At 36.3% G+C, this 20560-nt stretch overlaps 1 protein-coding gene across 1 annotated transcript; it reads right to left on the reverse strand.

The window, feature by feature from the left end:
- Positions 1 to 5613: 5613 nt before the first annotated feature.
- On the reverse strand, positions 5614 to 6070 carry LOC143625572 (L10-interacting MYB domain-containing protein-like). The gene is made up of 2 exons (XM_077095874.1): positions 5738 to 6070; positions 5614 to 5658 (listed from the first exon to the last, which is right to left on the reverse strand). Exons 1-2 carry the CDS (start codon positions 6068 to 6070, stop codon positions 5614 to 5616), a joined length of 378 nt encoding a protein of 125 aa, XP_076951989.1.
- Positions 6071 to 20560: the final 14490 nt, after the last annotated feature.

Genomic DNA, 20560 nt, shown 5'->3' on the forward strand with positions numbered 1-20560 from the left:
TTTCTCAAAAATCGATCTTAGATCGGGATACCATCAGGTTAGAATTCAGGAAGAAGATATCCCAAAAACCGCATTCCGGACTCGCTACGGCCATTACGAGTTCTTAGTTATGCCTTTCGGGCTAACAAATGCGCCGGCAGGGTTCATGGACCTCATGAATCGAGTCTGTAAACCCTATCTCGACAAATTCGTCATCGTGTTTATTGACGATATTTTGATCTACTCGAAAAGTAAAGAAGAGCACGAGCAACACTTAAGAATAATTTTAGAGCTTCTGAATCAGGAGAAGTTGTATGCAAAATTCTCCAAGTGTAACTTCTGGTTACAAGAAGTGCAATTCCTCGGTCACGTCGTAAACCATCAAGGAATACACGTTGATCAGAGTAAGGTTGAAGCAATTAAGAATTGGCAAGCGCCTAAATCGCCAAAGGAAATCCGCCAATTCTTAGGCTTAGCTGGATATTATCGTCGATTTATAGAGAACTTTTCCAGCATCTCCCAACCTTTAACTCTCCTGACTCAAAAGGATCGAAAGTATGAATGGGGAGAAGAGCCAGAAACGGCGTTTCAAACGTTAAAGCAAAAATTGTGCCAAGCGCCGATTTTAAGTCTCCCCGATGGAGACGATGGTTTTGTCGCGTATTGTGACGCATCGCGTAGGGGGTTAGGATGCGTGTTGATGCAGAATAATAAGGTTATAGCCTATGCTTCCCGACAGTTAAAAGTACATGAGAAAAATTACACTACTCACGACTTAGAACTGGGAGCGGTTATCTTCGCACTTAAAATCTGTAGACATTATCTCTACGGTACGAAGTGCACCATCTTCACCGATCATAAAAGTTTGCAGCACATATTCGATCAGAAAGAACTGAATATGAGGCAACGAAGATGGGTCGAGTTGTTAAGCGATTATGACTGTGACATCCGTTATCACCCCGGCAAGGCTAACGTCGTAGCCAATGCCTTGAGTAGGAAAGATCGGGTTAAGCCATTGCGAGTGCGAGCACTGGGGATGATAGTCCAGTCGAACCTTTCGGACCTGATTCGAGTCGCTCAACGTGAGGCGTTGAAAGAGGAACAATTGGAAAAGGAGGGACTTTACGGCAATGAGAAGAATTTCGAACAGCGCGTGGACGAAATTCTCTATTTAAAAAATCGGATTTGGATCCCGACCCTCCATGACCTTCGTGAATTAATCATGAACGAAGCGCATAGATCGAAATATTCCATACATCCGGGATCGGATAAGATGTACAAGGATGTGAAGGAGTTCTACTGGTGGCCGGGTATGAAAAAGGACATAGCAACGTATGTCGGTAAGTGCACGACTTGTGCGAGAGTTAAGGCGGAGCACCAGAAACCCTCGGGGATGTTACAACAACCAGAAATTCCCGAATGGAAGTGGGAGCAAATCACGATGGATTTTGTGACACATCTTCCTAAAACGTCCCGAGGACATGATGCAATTTGGGTAATCGTAGATCGATTAACCAAGTCGGCACATTTTATCCCGATTAGGAATAATTATAACACTGAGAGACTTGCGCAGATTTATATAAATGAAATTGTGTCTCGTCATGGGATACCCATCTCAATCATCTCCGATCGGGATAGCCATTTCACCTCCAATCTATGGCAAGCTGTGCAAGAAGCGCTGGGAACGCGCATTGATCTAAGCACAGCTTACCACCCTCAAACCGATGGTCAGTCTGAGAGGACCATCCAAACCCAGGAGGATTTGCTTTGTGCATGCGTACTGGATTTTAAGGGAAATTGGGATCAACATCTCCCACTCGTTGAATTTTCCTATAATAACAGTTACCATAGCAGTATAAAGGCAGCGCCTTACGAAGCATTGTACGGTTGGAAGTGCCGATCACCACTCTGTTGGACTGAAGTGGGCGACACTCAGGTTATTAGATCAGACCTGGTCCAGGAAACGACCAGCAAAATCCTTGAAATTAGGAACAATCTGAAGGCCGCGCGGGATCGGCAGAAGAGTTATGCTGATACCCGTAGAAAACCGTTGTCGTTTGAGAAAGGTGATAAAGTGTATTTGAAGGTATAACCTTGGAAGGGTGTAGTCAGATTTGGAAAGGCGGGGAAGTTAGCCCCGAGATATATTGGCCATTCAATATTACGGAAAAAATCGGTCCCGTAGCATACCAATTAGAACTACCCTATGAACTGAGTGCAGTTCACAACGTGTTTCACGTATCGAACTTGAAAAGATGTCTGGCGGATGAGACATCGGTGTTACCTTTAGAGGGTGTCCAAATAAGTGATAAGCTCAATTTCGTAGAGGAACACATAGAAATAGTAGACGGGAAAATCAAGCAACTTAGACACAATAAGATTTCGTTGGTCAAAGTTAGATGGAATTCGCAACGAGGCCCATAATATACATGGGAACGAAAGGACGAATTCTGGAAGAAATACCCCTATCTATTTCCTCAAAAGGAAGTAGTCGACGCGTAAAATTTCGAGGACGAAATTTCTGTTACGGGGGGAGAATGTAACGATTCCGGAAAAATCAGGTATACCCTAGCCGGTATATACTACTTATGTGTTATTTAATAAGGAATATATGAATTATAATGCGTTGATACGACTATGTATGATTCACAGTACGGATTATACTCGAGTATACAGTTAATCGTATTGGAAATACGATCAACCGATTAACGGTTGTTGAAACCCGAACAAATCAAGGATTACATTATAGACGAGATATATGATATTTAGTGATGTTTACGAAGTATTAAAGCTTCGGGATAAGTGAATTAAAGCACAAAAAAGAATTTTCGATTTAATGGTACGTCGGTATGTTAAACGAAACCTTTAATACCAAACCGAGCAAGAGACGATCGATCAAGCCGAAAAAGATGCGCGATTATTAATAATATGATGTTCTAAGATAATAAATGCCATGGTTTAAGTTTTTAAAGTTATTAAATCGGTTTTATATAAATTTCATTTTAAGCCGAAAACGACCATTTTAGCCTCGTTTTAAGCTGAATTAAACATTTAACCGAAAAACGAACTGAACCAGATTATCCAAAACATTATCCAGATTTCAGAAATCCAAATGAATTGCTAAAAATGGAGAAGTGGGTCCCACCCCACCCTCCTCTTTGGTCCGATCGGATAAGGGGGTAACACCCCTTACTTTGTTATTTTTTTTTTAAAAACAAACATCTCCATGATCTTCAACTCTCTCCATTCTATGATCTAAAGATCCAAAATTTTAGCAAGAAAACCGAGGTAAAAATCGAATTATGTACGTGTTCATCTTCTTTTCTTGAGTTCATTTGCAAGAAAATGAGGTTTCAAGTGAAAAAGGGTGAAAACCCGAGATGAAACCAATTCTTGCATGATCAAGTGATGTATACGGGTTATACAAGGGATCTTGGTCCAAGAAAGGAGTTAAACGAACCAAAAACGAATTTTTACGGTTTAAACTTTAGTTTTGAAACAATAACCGAAACTAAAGTTTAAGAGGATTGATGGTGAGTGTAACTTGCTTGGTATTGTGGTATGTTGGTTGTAGGTACTGTATTTAGTGGTAGATAAGGCGGAAAGACGAGTTTGTAGCTTGTAGTGGCGGAAAACAACAGGTATATTCGGTTTATGTTCGGTTATGAGTGTTTTGGACAGATTGTGGTACGTTTAGAGTTAGGATACGAAATTTCACAGAGATGGTCTACACATGAAAATATGAGATCTGTGAAATTTTGGTGATTTTTGGACAAATGATGAATATTTGGTGAATTTAATGCTCGGTTTTGGCTAAAAATGGGGAAAAATAGTTAAATATTATGAAAAAATCTGGAAAAATCCAGATAAGCTTTTTATAACATGTAAAAGTCACACACAAAATTTTGGGTCCGTTGGAGAAGTCTAAGTAGGCTTTTCGGTTAAACGAGTTCTAGGGTTTTCTAGCTTGGTTTTAGTGAAAATGGCATGTAAAAAGAGATTTTGGTTCTGGAAAAATTACAGGGGACCATGTGGATGGCAGGGGTCATCCAGGAAAAATTTGGGATATTTCTAAGGTCATTTGGTATTTACGACATATTTAGTGTTTAAATGGTGTTTAAAAATAGATAAATAAATTGTAAATATAAAAATTAATTCTGGAATATTTTTATAAAATTCCCCACTGTCAAAAAGTGATTTGTCCAAAATTTCAAGATCCGAGATTAAACGGATAATTATTTATGTAAAAACAAACTTTTAAAGTTTAAAACGCCTAAACCCGTAAAATTCGCCTAAACGAGCTGACCGGTGTATAAAAACCCTAAAAATGGACTATTTTCATATAACTGAGTTAAACAATTAAAAATAAATCATCCGAAAATAATTCGGATGATTTGGGTAATTTTATCCGATTTAACAGTTTCCGGTACATTAAAGACGGAAACGGGTCACGCGGCCAATCGGGGCGTCTAAATCGAGCTCTAATTTCACAACTTTAATTAAATTATCAGACAACAACTATTTTCGGGTCGTGTGTGACCAAACTCATTTTTGAAACGTAAAAACGGATAACCGTGCTAGGCACGCAAAACGGGGAAAACGAACTAATATTAATTTTGACTACTAAACTCTAAACGATATCACAATCTGAGTCCGGAGAAGTGTTTCTGGGTTAACATTGCCCCCAGAACGGGTACAGTACTGGGTTAACAGTGTCCCCAGATGTACCGGTTAACACGGTTAAAGTTATATTAATAGTGATTGTATAGTAACGAACTTAGGGATCGTATTACAGATCCGGATTAGTAGCTGCGTACTCTGTTACCTACTTGCTTACGAAAGGTGAGTTTCACGAGCCCCTTTTCCTGAATTGTTTTAAATATTTTCCCGGGGCGGAAAGCATGTTGTTACTAAAATGTTTAAGTACATACTGAACGCATAGATTTGCGTGTATTTATATATGTTTTATTGTACGGGAATCGTACGGAAATGTATTAAGATGGTAATTGTCTGAGTTACTAACATTGTAAGGCCCCGCAACACGAGTGATTAACTGAAAGCCGGTAGAGTGTGGATAGTACTATTGGTCTGACAAACCCAACTGGTCCGGCATGGATTTGCTGATGTTTCCCAGCCAGTTGCACATGTCTATTTTGTTTTTATTTATTTTGCTATGTAATATTAGGCATAGCGGTTTGGGGCAGGTTCGTGGGCGGAGTATGCCACGGGGTTGTGTGTGGATAGTCAGAGGTTTCACTTGTGGGCTCAGCATAATTACATCGCTAATATATGATTATTATAATGATTTGTCACTGTTTATTTAAATTAGTGAAACTCACCAACTATTCGTAGTTGACCCGTTTTCTTTACATGCTTTCTAGGTACTCCCAAACTGGAATAAGTGCTACATACTTGATGATGCGTGCTTTTTGTGGAAGCTTAATGATCTTTTTGTATTAATTATGTTAATGTACTGTTTGTAAAACTTATGTGCTATCGCCTAGACGATAACTAAACTCGGAACAATGTAATATGATGTAAATTAATGTAGTGGTGTTTTCTTTATAAGTAATGCTGTTGATATCAGATGTGTCTGTTGTATCCCGTTTACGTTTTCGCTGCGGTTACGGGGTGTTACAGAATTGGTTTATCCCTCCATTTTGCAGCTCCGAGACTCTCCTGTTTACAAAATCATAAAAACTACAGATAAAGGATAATTAAAAAAAAAAATTAATGTCCAACTATATGCAAGGTCTACCTTGATCAATTTTTCCCAGACTTCTTCCTCTGTACCAAGTAATTTGGTGCTCGGATCCCATGAAAAACCGCTCATTGAATTCCCTTTAAGAACATCATAGAACTTAGAAAAATGCTCTTCGAGTGTTTTTAGTCTATTCTTTAGATGGTCTTTTGTGAGGTCCATTCCAAAAGCTTTGCTTAGTTCCTCCACCATGTTGGTGTAAGCTTGGGGAGTAAACGTGTCATCAATTCTATTACCGTTGTCTTTCTCCGTAATCATTGCCTGCAAAAATACGGTGTCCATTGGAGTGGTCCAATGAAATCTTGTGGACGTTCCATCTTTTTTGCTCATGGCTAATTTCTACATAAACATATGAGAGTTTTATTCACAAATATGTATTATTAGTAAAATGTCTAACATAAACACTCATTATAAGAAACAAATATATGCTAAAGTATACAACTAGCAAATCCATATGCTAATAACATCCAAATATAAAAATCTCATAAAGAAACTGAATTATCACTAACATTTTCATAAAAAAACTGAATAACAATGAGTTTCCAAAGGCCCAACGATATCTATGATTAACAAAGTTCAAGTTCCAAAAACTCCAAAATAGCTTATAATTAATTAGATATGTTAATTTCATTGTTTGGATACGACAAATATTGACTCCACATTTCATTTGCTATAGACTCTCTTATTTGTTCCCCTCTATCATCCATGGCTCTTGGAGCATGATCCTCTACATCTTGTGTGGCATTTAACACCTCTTGTGCAACTTCATCTTCAAGTTCTCGATCACGATCAACTTCAAGTAGATAATTGTGAAGAATGCAACAAGCCAAAAGTATTTGTGATTGTGTTTCACATGAGTAGAACGGCTCGGTTGTACTTATAATTATTGGAAATCTTCTCTTTAAAACGCCAAACGCCCTTTCAATAGAGTTTCTTAGTGATGCATGTCGAAGGTTAAACAATTCTCTTGGATCCTGAGGTGCATGTTTTGAGTATTCCTTCAAGTGATACCTAACACCTCTATAAGGTGCTATGAGTGTACTTTTGAGTGGTCGACCACCATCCACTAAATAAAATTTACCATCTGGAGTATTTAATTTATCTTCCCTAGTAAGTGCATCTTTTAAGACTCTTGAATCAGACGCTGTGCCTTCCCAGCCACTTAAAACATATGCGAACTTCAAATCGAATGTGAAAGCAGCTAATACATTGATAGTTGGATATCCTTTCCGACCTCGATATCTCGGAGCATCTTTACTAGGTACTTTCACACGAATACGTGTTCCATAAATTGCTCCTATACAATCCTTAAAAAATGGATAAAATCTTCTTTTCTATTGAATTTGTTTTTGCACAGTATCACCGGTAGGTTGAATAAGATACTGGTCTTCTAATGATATAATTGCATTTAAGACTCTATGAAAATGCACGCTTGTTGCTGACCCAGATCGTTAATAAAACCAAGAGACGAAACGATTTCTAAAATCATTTCCGATTATATGCAAAAATCTTGCAACTTGTTCTTCAATTGTCATACGTTGAGTTGATCGAAGACCACCATCACTTTCTAACTTTTGACATAATATCATAAATGCATTCTCACTCATACGAATTATTTGTCGACATTTTCCACCTGTTGCAAGTTCATGCAACATCTCTTCACGTACTTGTCGTCGATGTAACATCTCTTCTCCCCTAACACGATTTCCACTGCGATGTGTACGATGTGCTATAAGAGCTACCACTAAACAAACCAAATGAACGACAACTAAATGGTGTCGTCTCACCGCAAGAAATAGGTTATCGTTCATTATAAAAACAAGATCAAAACCTGTTTCAGTATAGCATATTTCTATGTAAACCATTATAATATGATAAAATAACCAAGTTTTAATATTAATCGACTAGGGTTGGACTAAAAAATCGACTGTCAATATTATCATAATATTAAATCATACTCAGGTACCAAATCCTAATATTATCATAATATCAAAAATTGACTGTCAATATTATCATAATATTAATCGACTGTTAATATTAAATGATCTGGTTCTCAGGTTTCATCATTCAGTGTGTTCAAATTTTGGTTTTGGTCCAAGATGGAGCCGGATATTTAACAAAGGTAACATCAACACATACACATGAATCCACAAAAAAATTACAGCAACCGACAAATCTTTATAGGATGACTGCTTTTTAAATCTCATTCATACATCAAAACGTCAATATATAAAAGAAACAAATAAAGAAAACTAAAAACCCAGTTCAAACATTAATTCTAAGTTTGTTGTTATATAATAATAATAACTAATAACTACCGTCGCAAAGGTTATATTAATATTAAAGAACTTTAGAAAAAAATATAAACTTACCAAAAGGATTCGAGAAAAGCTGCGAGAACTGGTGGAACAAGACAAGAAGATTATGGGTGTTCTTGACCTAATAAGCAATAAAGAAGATGAAGGAACGGCATAAGAAGATGAGTTTATGAGTTTGATTATGGGTAATATTGTAATTAGGTTTTGTTATCCTTAGTAATCAGCCCATTTTTTGGGAGGATAATTTATTGAAAAAATACATCAATTTAATCTCTCCTAACACCTCCTACTCCTTTCCATCCTAAAAAAACTCAAGAACACCCATTTTTTAACTATCCTTAGTTTTCCTTCCTTTACATCCTTTAAAAAAAACTCAAGAACAGGGCGTAAGTGAGAGATGTGGGGTTGCCATTTGTTGTCTTTAGTGACTTAAGTAGAAAAGTGACATCCTATTGAATACAATTTTTTTTAACCGGGAATAAAATCCATTAAATCCATAAACACACATGGCTAAATAGTAAAAATAAGTAGGTAGTTTCTAAAAAAAACAACTAAACTTATAAAACGTACACATCGTATGATCAAATAAAAAAACAGTTTTTATTGTTTTTGTTAAAAAAAATATTCATATTTAATAAAGTTTATTTAATAAAATTTTTTTATGGAAATAAATGATGTCTCTTGAAATTTTAAAAAGGTAAATATTGTATTTTTTATCTAAGGGCCTTTAACTATTTAATGTTATTTGTTTCTATTTCATCTCTTAATTTTTATTCTACCTTAATGTCAACCATACAAAACCAATAATTAATTGTATGTGTGGCTAGGATTTGGTTCTCAAAGTTCTTACAACTTAAGTGGTTCTCAAATTATATAAGGATGATTTATTTTAAGAACCATTTAAGTTTTAAGAACTATTTTTGTGGACTAGATTTAACCACATAATGAATCCATTAAAATAGTTAAAGGGTATTAAAGTCTTTTTCTCATCAAACCTTCTCTTCTAATTAAATCTCACAAATGTCACTTTCATTACTTACCAAACTCTCTCTCCTAATTAAAATCAAAACCTCATTCAATCAACTGCAAGGGTGAACACGGTGGTGGTTTCTTGCTAGTCCGTCACCACTGTCATTACCTTCTATTTGTGGCACCGAAACTACATCTCTCAAGAACAATTCAAGAGGAGCGAACGTGTGAGTGCTTTTACTTTTTATTTTTTGAAGCTTTTGTATTGCAAGATTAGTAACATATACAGATCCATATGCAGAACTACATCTCTAAAGAAAAATTCAAGAGGAGCAAGTATGTGGGTGCTTTTATATATCAAGATCGGTAACATATCAAAATTTCCTTTATTATCGTTCAATAACATATACAGATCCATAGTTCTTGTTGTTACAACGGGTATAGTGAAAATGAAGGTATGGCGGTCCAAGAGTACGATACTAACAGAGCTTCCTAACCTACTAAGATCAAAGAACACAACCTGTTAGTCTCACGGTAGGAGGGGGTCTCTTGCGATCAGCCTTTGGCGTGACAACTAGTAACATGATACGATTTAGAGGTGTAAGAGAGTAAGAATGAAGAGAGAGTAGAGAGAATGAGATGGGAGTGAATGAATGTCCCGGTTTGTGGAGACCTCCTTTTATAGGTAATGTGGGAGCTTCTTTTGGGAAGTTTGAGGTAATTAATAGGAAATGCCAACTCCTTTTCAACATATTTAGACAAGTCATACTACTTTGATGTAACTTGTTGTCCACTTCTGTTATGCTATGTCGACATTCGTGCTTTATGTCACATCAGAGGTGACTTCTCTAAACTTTACTGTAGCGAGGATTTTCCTACGTCAACATAGAAGTTGTGATGCAGAAGCTCTAAGCTTCATGGCTTAGCAGCTGGTGCTTGTTGCTTCTTAGACTTTAGGCTTCCCTGACTTATGGATGGTTAAGGGTACCTAGGTAATTAGCCCCTACTCAGAAGTATTCAGATTTTATTGATGAATGCTTGTGATTGAACTCATTTTCTTCATGATGTTCCCCTAGGTGTTTAATGCTTTTGGACTCAACAGTGTGCCTCTTCATAGACTAATGCACATACCCTTTTTGTTGTTTTGGGCATGTTTACTAAAGCCCAAAAGCTGGAAAGTCTTTCTCTATTGTGTGGTCTAGGAGCTAGAAGCTTGTGGTCCGAAGCTTTCACGTTTGAAGCTTGGGATTAGAAGCTATGAGCTTCTTGTATAGATCTTTCGTTTGTTATACTTATTTTATTCTAGTGGCTGCTCCTACACTAACAAACTGTTACCGTTGGAGCTCATTATTTTTTTGTAACACCCAACTTTTATAAACAAATAAAGAATTAGAAATGAAGCACATGAAACTGGTTCTTATAGAACCATATCAGTATATGTTCGCGTAGCACGAATCAACAAACCCTAGTTTAAATGAATTAGGTCGAGTAACGCGAAGGTTCCACACCTCACTCCTTTGTGCTACGCGAAAAGGGTTAATAAAATCAAAAAAAAATATAGTATTAACCTCTGTCGTCTACCACCGACCGCCATACCCAATATCTCATCACCGTCATTATCTCATAATAATAATAATAATAATAATAACAATAATCATTCTCCCTCTCTATATCACATCCCTCACCACCGTCTCCCTTAACCACCACCGTGACCTCAACCACCGACAACATCCAATAAGAACATCATCTAAGTCATTATCATCTTGTTTGCTTTTGTGTCTAATCAATGGCAGATATGTGATTACGTTTGGTTATTGAGTGATTATGTGTGTTAAGTGTTTAACTTAGATTTATGTTATGTTTAACCGGGTTTGGAACATTTGAAGTTGCTTAGTTTGAGGACAGCTCGGTTAATGCGGGCTTGGTGTATTTGGATGTTAAATTGCTGTTGCATCGACATAGAGTTTTTGGGTTTGGATTTCCCGGGATCCGTTTAATCGGGTTCGAGTATTCGTGTTTGTTGGGATAATAATTTCATTTGAAATTTGATACTTGAACATGCTTTTCATATAATCATTATTATTAAGTGTCCGTGTATTGGATGGATGTGACATTCGTCATTTTTTGTTTGATTCATATTTGTACTTGTACGGTAAACCCGACCTGTTTTGTGTTATGTATCCTTGGATATTAATAAAATAGTGTATTTTAAGTTATAATCATGTCCCATACTCGTCGTGTTGTTTTAATATCTTGAACGGTGTTTAATTTGCTTATTTTATGCTCGAAACCAACCAAGTACAATGACCATTTTTGCCATAAACCCAAATTTTCCCTAACCTCTAAATCAAATTTTATTTAATTAATTTAATTATTTTATTTTAAAAACCAACCGACCAAATTGAATGCAAAAGTGGTTGTAAGATGGTCTAATGTCCAACCATCCATGCAAACTAGTCTCCTCATTCTTGCATATAAATACCAACACTTCTCAACATTTCCAAATACTCATCTCTTCCTTTCTCTCTAATTTGTGAAAGCAAATTAAAGTGTTCTTGCCTAAGTTGACTTTAAAAGTCAAAAAGAACAAAGAACAATTGTTCGTTGTTCAATCCGGTTTGAGTAATATGATGTTTTCAGTTTTTATTAGTCTTATATATGTGTTTCATTATTTCCCTTCTTCAACCTTGATTGATTAAGATGTTTATGTCATCCTAAGGCACGTCTTTGCTTATTAAAGGCTAGTTTGACCCGATTTGGGATTTTTACTCGTTTAAAGTTTCTTATTTTTATTTGAATTTGTTTATTGGATATTTGACCATGAGGACTTGTGTGATAAGATTATAAATATGTACTAACATCACACAATGAGTGGAATAATTATTTTTCATCAAAAACCATTTCAAATAATCAAGAACATAGGTTCTAATGGTGTTTCAATTCTGGACAGACATTGGCCATCAAAGATTGGACCATAACTCAGTCATAAAGAACTGGAATGGTGCAAGAACAAGGCCTATGATGAACTTCATTGAGTTGTGGTCTCAGTGATTATTTAACTTCGTTTTAATTCATTTGTATGGCTTCACAATTACTGTTTTAGTTATAGTACGCATATCTGTACCAATTGAGAAAACCGGCTGTTTCAGCCTATCTCGAGTCATAATTTGGAGAAAGATTCTAAATGAAACATATTAACTACAACCTAATTAAGTATAGTGGAGATGTTTATAATTTTTAGAAATATTTTTAAGTATTATTTAAATCAAGGACAAATTGTGTCTAAAACTGATCAAAATCCTTTTGGTTGTTTTCACACCTTAGATGTGATATATTTTTGCTTGATAATCCTTGGCTAATACTTTGTAGTTATTTTTCATGTTAAATGGAGATTGGTATTGGACTTGGTCTCAAACCAAGCCCCTGATTACATAAACCAAGCAACCCGCCTTAATCCAAATCACTCGTTTAAAAACACAAGTTGTGTTTCAAGCGACCGATTCTTGTATTTTCTTTCAAGTTTCTGTTTTATTTTAGTTTTTTGTTAGTTCTCATGTTTTGGATATGTGGCAACCAACCTCGGTCTCATACCGAGTCATGTACCGAACCAAAACCGAACTTTCGCTTAAACTCAAGAATTTACAAATAAACCCCAATTTGAATTCAAGTTTAGTTTTTTTACTTTTATTTAATATTTACTTTTGGACACATCCCCAATCCTAAACTCGCTTATTTCTCGGACTTACTTTTTGAAAACCGAACCTTCCGATTCGCCCGCTTAAGGACCGGCTCACCTATTTCATCACTCGCTAAAATTCCAAGTGAGTAATCACACTTCCCCTTTTTACGCTTTTATACTTTTGGGGGTGGCATGTGTACCATATTCAAACTTACATGTTTTAAGATCTCAATACTAAGTCCACAATTTTACATTATGTGTTTATATGAGTATTTGCTCGATCTTCTGTTTTTGCCTCAAATTGATTATGTGCACGAGTGTTTATTTTAATGTTGTTGTTGAGCCTCAATAAGTATGATCATACGCACCGCTAACTATTTAGCATCATGCTAATAGAATAGGGCCTCATTATCCGAGTATTTTGGTCGTTACCAAATCGAAAGGATCCACACTTATTTACTTTACATTTACAATGGTTGTTGCGTTATTCTATTTACACATGATGAATTGTGATTTTGCCTCATTATATATATATACCACAAAAACTAGTATATTGTTCACCAACATTCGTGTTGATCAATTCTATTTTTATGCATGTCACAGCCCCCGACCCTTATACCCTGGAGGGGAGCCGTGAACATTGATTGGTGGTATCGATGTTTATTAAATTATTTTGCTGCGGAATATTTCATCAGAACCGTAGTTAGGAAAACTGTTTAGAGTTATAAAAACACCATGATTATTATTATGATAAGCCGGAAATTTAATCCCTTTTTATACAAACATAAGTTTTATAGGGTCAAACCCTAATTTACAAAACATGTTTCTTTATTCTGGTGACAAGCCACTTATTTAAGCTGGAAGCCCGCAGACATCATTCCTTTGTCTCTAACAAGTCACCTGAAACATGTTTAAAATATTTGATCAGCAAGAAATACTGGTGAGTACATTCTTTTGTAAATGACACATTTTACAGTTACAGCATTAAGATGTTTTTACATCTTCCTTCTTACAAATTACCGAAAGGTACTTGTCACTCGACCGTATCTATGACTGTGGTCATATTACTTATTGGCTAACACTTGTCTAGTAAGTAACGTGTAATAGTCCAGTAGGCAAGCCTTGTATACAAAACCCCACAATACCAGTAGTAACCATACCGTAAGTCTACAGAGACTTAATCACTATAATATATTTAAAATATTTTAAAAATATATTTGAAAACATTTAGACCATCTTCCATGAGTTTTATAGGTTTTGAAATCATCATGACAGTGTCGGAAAAATAGTTGTCTCACGCAAATATGAATGGTACAAAAACTCGAATGTCTCACCTTGCAAGTTTACAATTAAGTAACACCTCCTGGTATTAAGCACCTAGGATAAACACAATGTAGTATACCTAGGTTAGTATAAAACCAATAATCATAACGATAATCACGAGAGTAGAAACTTTACACAATGGCACAATGTCATACCTTAACATGCAGAGCTCTTGGATTCGTGTATATTTTTCTTTCGATCGGATATCGTTATAACACTCGGGTATTATACCGTTATCTTAATATTATGTATTGTGTGTGAGAATTCATAGAGAATGAAAGAGTTTTGGTGCAGAGAAATGAAGTCTCGTTGCCAATCTATTTATAGCAATTTTTGGACCCCATCACGATACGCGATGGCCATAAATAGAAAGGCATCACGTATCGCGAAGAATCTTATAGCTTTTCTAAGTTAGCCCTAGGCCTGCCACGTGGCACACCACGTGGCAGGCTACGTGTCTTCTGCGTAACCTCCACGTCGCGGTACGCGATGGAGTTAGTTGGATAGCTATACCGCCAAGTTTCTGGATAATATTACACGTCATCGCGCTACGCGATGAGGTTAATCTAAACCCGTCGCGTATCGCGATGGAAGGATTATTAAAAATTTTATTTTTCGACAAAAATACTAAGGCGGCCCTTAAGTGGCTCGCGGCGATGCGAAATGCAAAGTGCGCCATCAAAGCGCCACATTGCGCCCATCGCACTTCGCCCGAGCCCGAGCCCGTGCGCGTGCGCGTGCGCGTTTGGGTGCTTCGCACCCTCCGCTAGGACCACTGGGTGTGATATGTCTTATAAGAACATTAACATAGGATTTTTCTTTCTTATAAAGTGCTTACTAGTTTTATAATCTAGCGATGTGGGATAAGAAACTTACACTCCTATTTATACTAAGGTGGAATCCTCTCCTTTCCTTTCCTCCACCAATGTGGGATGGAGTTTTCCTCCTTCTATATCCTTTACTTTTTATTTTATGGTTTGTTATAGTCTCCCCTACTTATTTTGAATCTCGTCCTCGAGATTTGATTGGAATAAGTGTGGGTACTTTCGTTTCATTTCAGACTCCAATTCCCAAGTATATTCTGGTCCACGCTTTGAATCCCACTTTACTTTGACCAGAACTATTTTTTTATGCTTGAGATTCTTGATCTTTCTATCTTCAATTTGCAAAGGTTTCTCAACGAATTTCAACTTTTCATTTACCTTTATATCTTGAAGGGGTACTTCTATGTTTTATCAGCTAAACATTTCCTTAAGTTACTTACATGAAATAAATCATGTATACCTGACATTTCCTCTAGTAATTCTAGCTGATAGGCTACTGGTCCAATTCATTTGATAATTGGAATGGTCCAACAAATCTTTGACTTAACTTTCCTCTTTTACCGAATCGGATTACTCCTTTCCATGGTGATACTTTCAGTAGCACCCTGTCTCCAACTTGGAATTCCAATGGTTTGCGTAGATGATCCGCATAACGTTTCTGACGATCTCGTGCGGTCTTTAATATTGCCATAACTTGATTTATCTTATCATTACTTTCTTGTATGATTTCAGGACCTGATAATTGTTTTCCTCCTATTTCAGCACAACACACTAGAGTTCTGCATCTTCGTCCATACAGGGCTTCAAATAGGGCAACATTAATACTTGTATGATAACTGTTATTATAGGAGAACTCTATTAGTGGTTAATGGTCATCCCAATTTCCACCAAAATCTATTACACATGCTCTTAGCATGTCTTCCAATGTTTGTATGGTTCTTTCACTTTGACCATCAGTCTGTGGATGGTATACTGTGCTCAAGTTTAATTTTGTTCCCATAGCTACTTGGAAACTTTTCCAAAAATGAGAAGTAAAACGGTTATCCCGATCCGATACAATGGATAATGGAACTCCATGTAATGAGACAACTTTGTCCACATATAACTTAGCTAATTGTTCCATTTAGAAAGTTTCTTTCATTGGTATAAAATGACCTGATTTTGTTAATCTATCCACAATCATCCAGATTGTGTCATTACCTCTTCTTGTGGTTGGTAATTTGGTAACAAAATCCATTGTTATTAATTCCCATTTCCATTATGGCATTTCTAATTGTTGAAGTAATCCTGATGGCTAATGATATTCTGCTTTAACTTGTGAACAAGTTAAGCATTTTGAAACATAACTAATTATGTCCTTTTTCATTCCTATCCACCAATAGATTTTCTTCAAGTCTTGATACATTTTATCTCTTCTAGGATGCATTGTGTATTTGGATTTATGGGATTCTTGGAGAATCTTTTCTCGTAATCCTTCTATGATTGGTATCTAGATCCTGTTTCCCATTCGGAGAATTTCATCATTTCCTTTGACAAGTAGATCAATGGTACCATTTCTTTTCTCATCAACAATGTTATTTTCTTCTATTGCTTGTTTCTGAGCATTCTTTACTTCATCAATTAAATTGATTTGAAGTTCTAAACTTAAGGCTCGCACTCTTTTAGGTTTCTCATGCTCTTTTCTGCTTAATGAATCGGCTACTATATTAGTCTTGCCTTCACAATACTGGATTTCACAATCATAGTCACTAAGAATTTCCATCCAGCGTCTTTGCCTCATGTTAAGCTCCTTTTGTCCAAAAATATATTTTAAACTTTTATGATATGTGAATACAGTAAACTTACTACCATATAGATAGTGTCTCCAGATCTTTAGGGCAAAAATTATTGCTTCCAATTCTAAATCACGTGTTGTGTAATTCTCTTCATGCTTCTTTAACTGTCTAGATGCGTAAGCAATAACTTTTTCACGTTGCATTAGTACACATCCTAATCCTGATTTAGAAGCATCACAACAAACTGTGAAGTCTTCAGTTCCTTCTGGTAGTGTAAGTATTGGGGCATTTGTTAACTTTTGCTTCAAAGTTACAAAAGCTTCTTCTTGCTTAGGTCCCTATTCAAACTTGGCATTCTTACACGTTAACTTGGTTAAGGAAACTGCTATTCGGGAAAAGTTTTGAATGAAGCGTCTATAATATCCTGCTAATCCCAAGAATCTTCGAATTTCTGTAGGAGTCTTAGGAATTTACCATTTTGTAATAGCTTCTATTTTAGCAGGGTCCACGTGAATACCTTTATGGTTAATCAAGTGTCCTAGAAACTGTACTTCCTGTAACCAAAACTCACACTTTGAGAATTTAGCGTAAAGTTTCTCTTTCCTCAATAGTGTCAAAAGTGTATGAAGATGTTTGACATGATCTTCACTGGTTTTGGAATAAATAAGTATATCGTCTATAAAAACGATTAACAAATTATCCAAATATGGTTTACATATTCGATTCATCATATCCATAAATGCAGCTGGTGCATTGGTTAACCCAAATGGCATGACTGTAAACTCATAATGACCATATCTTGTCCTAAAAGCTGTTTTAGGAATATCTTCTTCTTGCACTTTTAATTGGTGGTATCCTGAGCGTAAATCAATTTTAAAGAAATATCGAGCTCCTTGGAGTTGATCGAATAAATCATCAATTCTTGGTAAGGGATACTGATTCTTAATTGTGACCTTATTAAGTTCTCTATAATTGATACACATACGCATTGACCCATCTTTCTTTTTGACAAACAATATTGGTGCTCCCCTGGGTGATGAGCTAGGTCGTATGAAACCTTTTTCTAGCAGTTCATCTAATTGCTTCTTTAATTCTAACATCTCTGTTGGTGCTAATCTATATGGTGCTTTAGCAACTGGCGCTACTCCTGGTATTATATGGATTCTAAATTCCACTTCACGATCAGGCGGTTGTCCGGGTAAATCTTCTGGAAAGACGTCAGAGTATTCCGATACTACCGGAATTTCCTTTAGCTCTTTTCCTTTGGCGCTAATGATTACAGAAATCATATATGCTACGCCTTGTTTCCTTAGATAGCTTGCCACTTTCATTACTGATATGAACTTCCTAGGCTTGAGCATTTTATCTCCTTGAATGGTAATGATTTTTCCCGTTAGCGTATGGATTTCAATAGAATTTGTATTACATAGAATTCGAGCATGGTTGGCTGCTAACCAGTCCATTCCTAATATGACATCGAATCCAGCCAAATTCATTGGGAGTAAATTTGCTTTAAACTTGTAGCCTAGTAAATTTATGTTTTCTTCTTGAAGTACTTCATGGATATGAATAGAACTTCCATCAGCCATTTCTACCGTGCAGACTTGATTAAGTTTGGTTAATGGTTGGTTTAAGGCTTAGCAAAACTTCGTGTTTATAAAACTTTGATTTGCTCCGAAATCAAACAATACTTTAGCGTAAACGTTATTGATTATGAACGTACCCGCAATGACGTCTGGAATCATTGCCGCTTCCTGTGCAGTAAGCTGAGAAGCTCGTGCATTCTTCTTAGGTCCATCTGTGTTCTTTGCTTTGTTGTCAGGCACCTTTACCAGTTTTGGACATTCTGGACGGATGTGGCCAGATTTTCCGCAGTTATAGCAAACAAGGCTCTTTCTTCTTCTACATTCTTCATCCGTATGTCCAGCCATTTTGCAAAAATTGCAATACTTAGTTTTCTTAAAAGCGCATCTCCCTGAATGCCTCTTTCTGCAAATTTTACAGAAAGGATGAGCATAAGATTGCCCTGTTCCTTTCTTCCAAAATTCTTGGGTAATCTTCTGGGCTAGATCTTTCTTTTTGTTTTCTTCCTGAGTTCGAACTAATCCATCTGTCATGGTATTAGCTAGCTCAACTGTTTCTTCAATAGTCTAGGGTCTAGCTGAATTTACCAGATCGCGGATTTCACTTACTAATCCCTAAATATAACGAGAAATTAGTACTGATTCTGGCGAAGCCAAAGCCGGTACCATTCTTGCATATTCGAAGAATTTTGTCGAATACTCACGACACTTCACACCTTCCATTTTGTGATTTAAAAACATAGTAGCAATCTTTTCTCTTTCATGAGGAGGACAAAATTTCCTTTCTACTATTTCTTTAAATTCTTCCCAAGTAATAGTATAGACTATGTGATTTCCTTTGGACTGGAGAACTGTGTTCCACCATTCCATTGCTTCATTAATAAAGATGTTAGAAGCATATAATATTTTATCTTCTTCCGAACATTTACTTATTCTTATTATAGCTTCCGTCTTCTCTAACCAGCGTAGTGCTGAAGTAGGTCCTTCATTTCCAGAGAATTCGGTTGGTTTACAAGCTAAGAAATCCTTGTAAGTACAACCGTGAACTTTTGTCTTTTTGGGTAATGGGTTGCTATTTCCTCCATTCACACTATGACTAGCCGCAGTGTTAGCCTTACGTTTATTACTCTCGGTCTTTTGCTTAATTACAGAAATGGGTTGCTTAATAGCATCAACAATTAAAGGAATTGCTTCAGTGATTTTCAGAGCTATCATATTTTCAATGGCATTCATATTCAGACGATTTTCTTCATTATGACTATGCTCTTTCTCGTGATTGTGCTCGTGATTATGTTCATTTTCGTGATTATGCTCATTTTCTCGATTGTGCTCATTTTCACGATTGTGCTCATTCGAAATCTGAATTACATATAAGAAAGAGATTATTAATATCGTAATCAAATAATAAAATATTAAGAACACATAAGCATAAAATAACACATAGGCACAGAATATGTCAAAATCGTCGATCTTCGCGACATTTACTCTTTTTATATATATGCATCTCTATATTTTACATTTACACACTTTATATATATATATATATATATAGATATAAATATATGCGTCACTACACTCTTTTTTTTCACAAAAGAAATTACGATAATGAACATATAAATATTATATATATATAGCTTTATATGTAAGGCTCTCGGTCATAGTACTTCCAGAGTAGGGTCTCCCCAATATTCCTCAGTCTATTGACGGTATCCGCCAATTCGTCTCCATAGTGACGGAGCTCTATCGTTCTGGCGTCATGGTGGGGTAGTTTGCGGTTTCAGCTTGGAACAGTGCATATGGGTTTGTCATCATCGTTTGATATTGCCAATCATTTGTCCACCATTCTTCCATTTGAGCTTGACTGATGATGTCATCACGGAGCATGGTATTATTTGGATCCTGGGATGACATATTAGGGTTGCTGGAGCTTCCTGCACCTATATCGTTGAATATTGGTTGGAAGATTTCACATTCATCTATGCATCTGCCAAGCCGCTCCTGCATGGGTATTGTTGACATGGGTGGTGGTAAATTTGGTGGTGGTTCAATTGGTTGTGGTTGTTGTTGAGTTGGTTGTGGTTGAGTTAGTTGTTCAGGTTGAGGTTGAGTTGGTTGTTCAGGTTGTGGGGGTGGTTGTGTGGTTCTTCCTTTCTTATTTCTTCTCAACCCCCATTGCCAGTCTTTCAGCCTTCTTCTTCTTTTAGGCTTTGGTTTTTACAGGTTGAGCTTGAAAGATCATGGGTTCAGGTTGTTGTTGTTCACTAGTTTGTCCTTCTTCTATATCCGTGGAGTTAACGGATATGTGTTCAAAAGCATCAACTAGCTCACTCATGCTGTTAATCAAAAATT

Source organism: Bidens hawaiensis, unplaced genomic scaffold (genome assembly GCF_021521415.1).
Source record: "Bidens hawaiensis isolate Kalapana, Puna unplaced genomic scaffold, B.hawaiensis_p1.1 tig00004124_1, whole genome shotgun sequence".
Taxonomy (NCBI): Eukaryota; Viridiplantae; Streptophyta; class Magnoliopsida; order Asterales; family Asteraceae; genus Bidens; species Bidens hawaiensis.

Bases quoted from the DNA above. Each gene is read 5' to 3' on its own strand.
- LOC143625572 (XM_077095874.1), bottom strand. From the start codon at position 6,070: ATGAGCAAAAAAGATGGAACGTCCACAAGATTTCATTGGACCACTCCA. The intron at 5,659-5,737 runs GTAGACCTTGCA...TTTTGTAAACAG, and splicing joins TCTGGGAAAAATTGATCAAG to GAGAGTCTCGGAGCTGCAAA.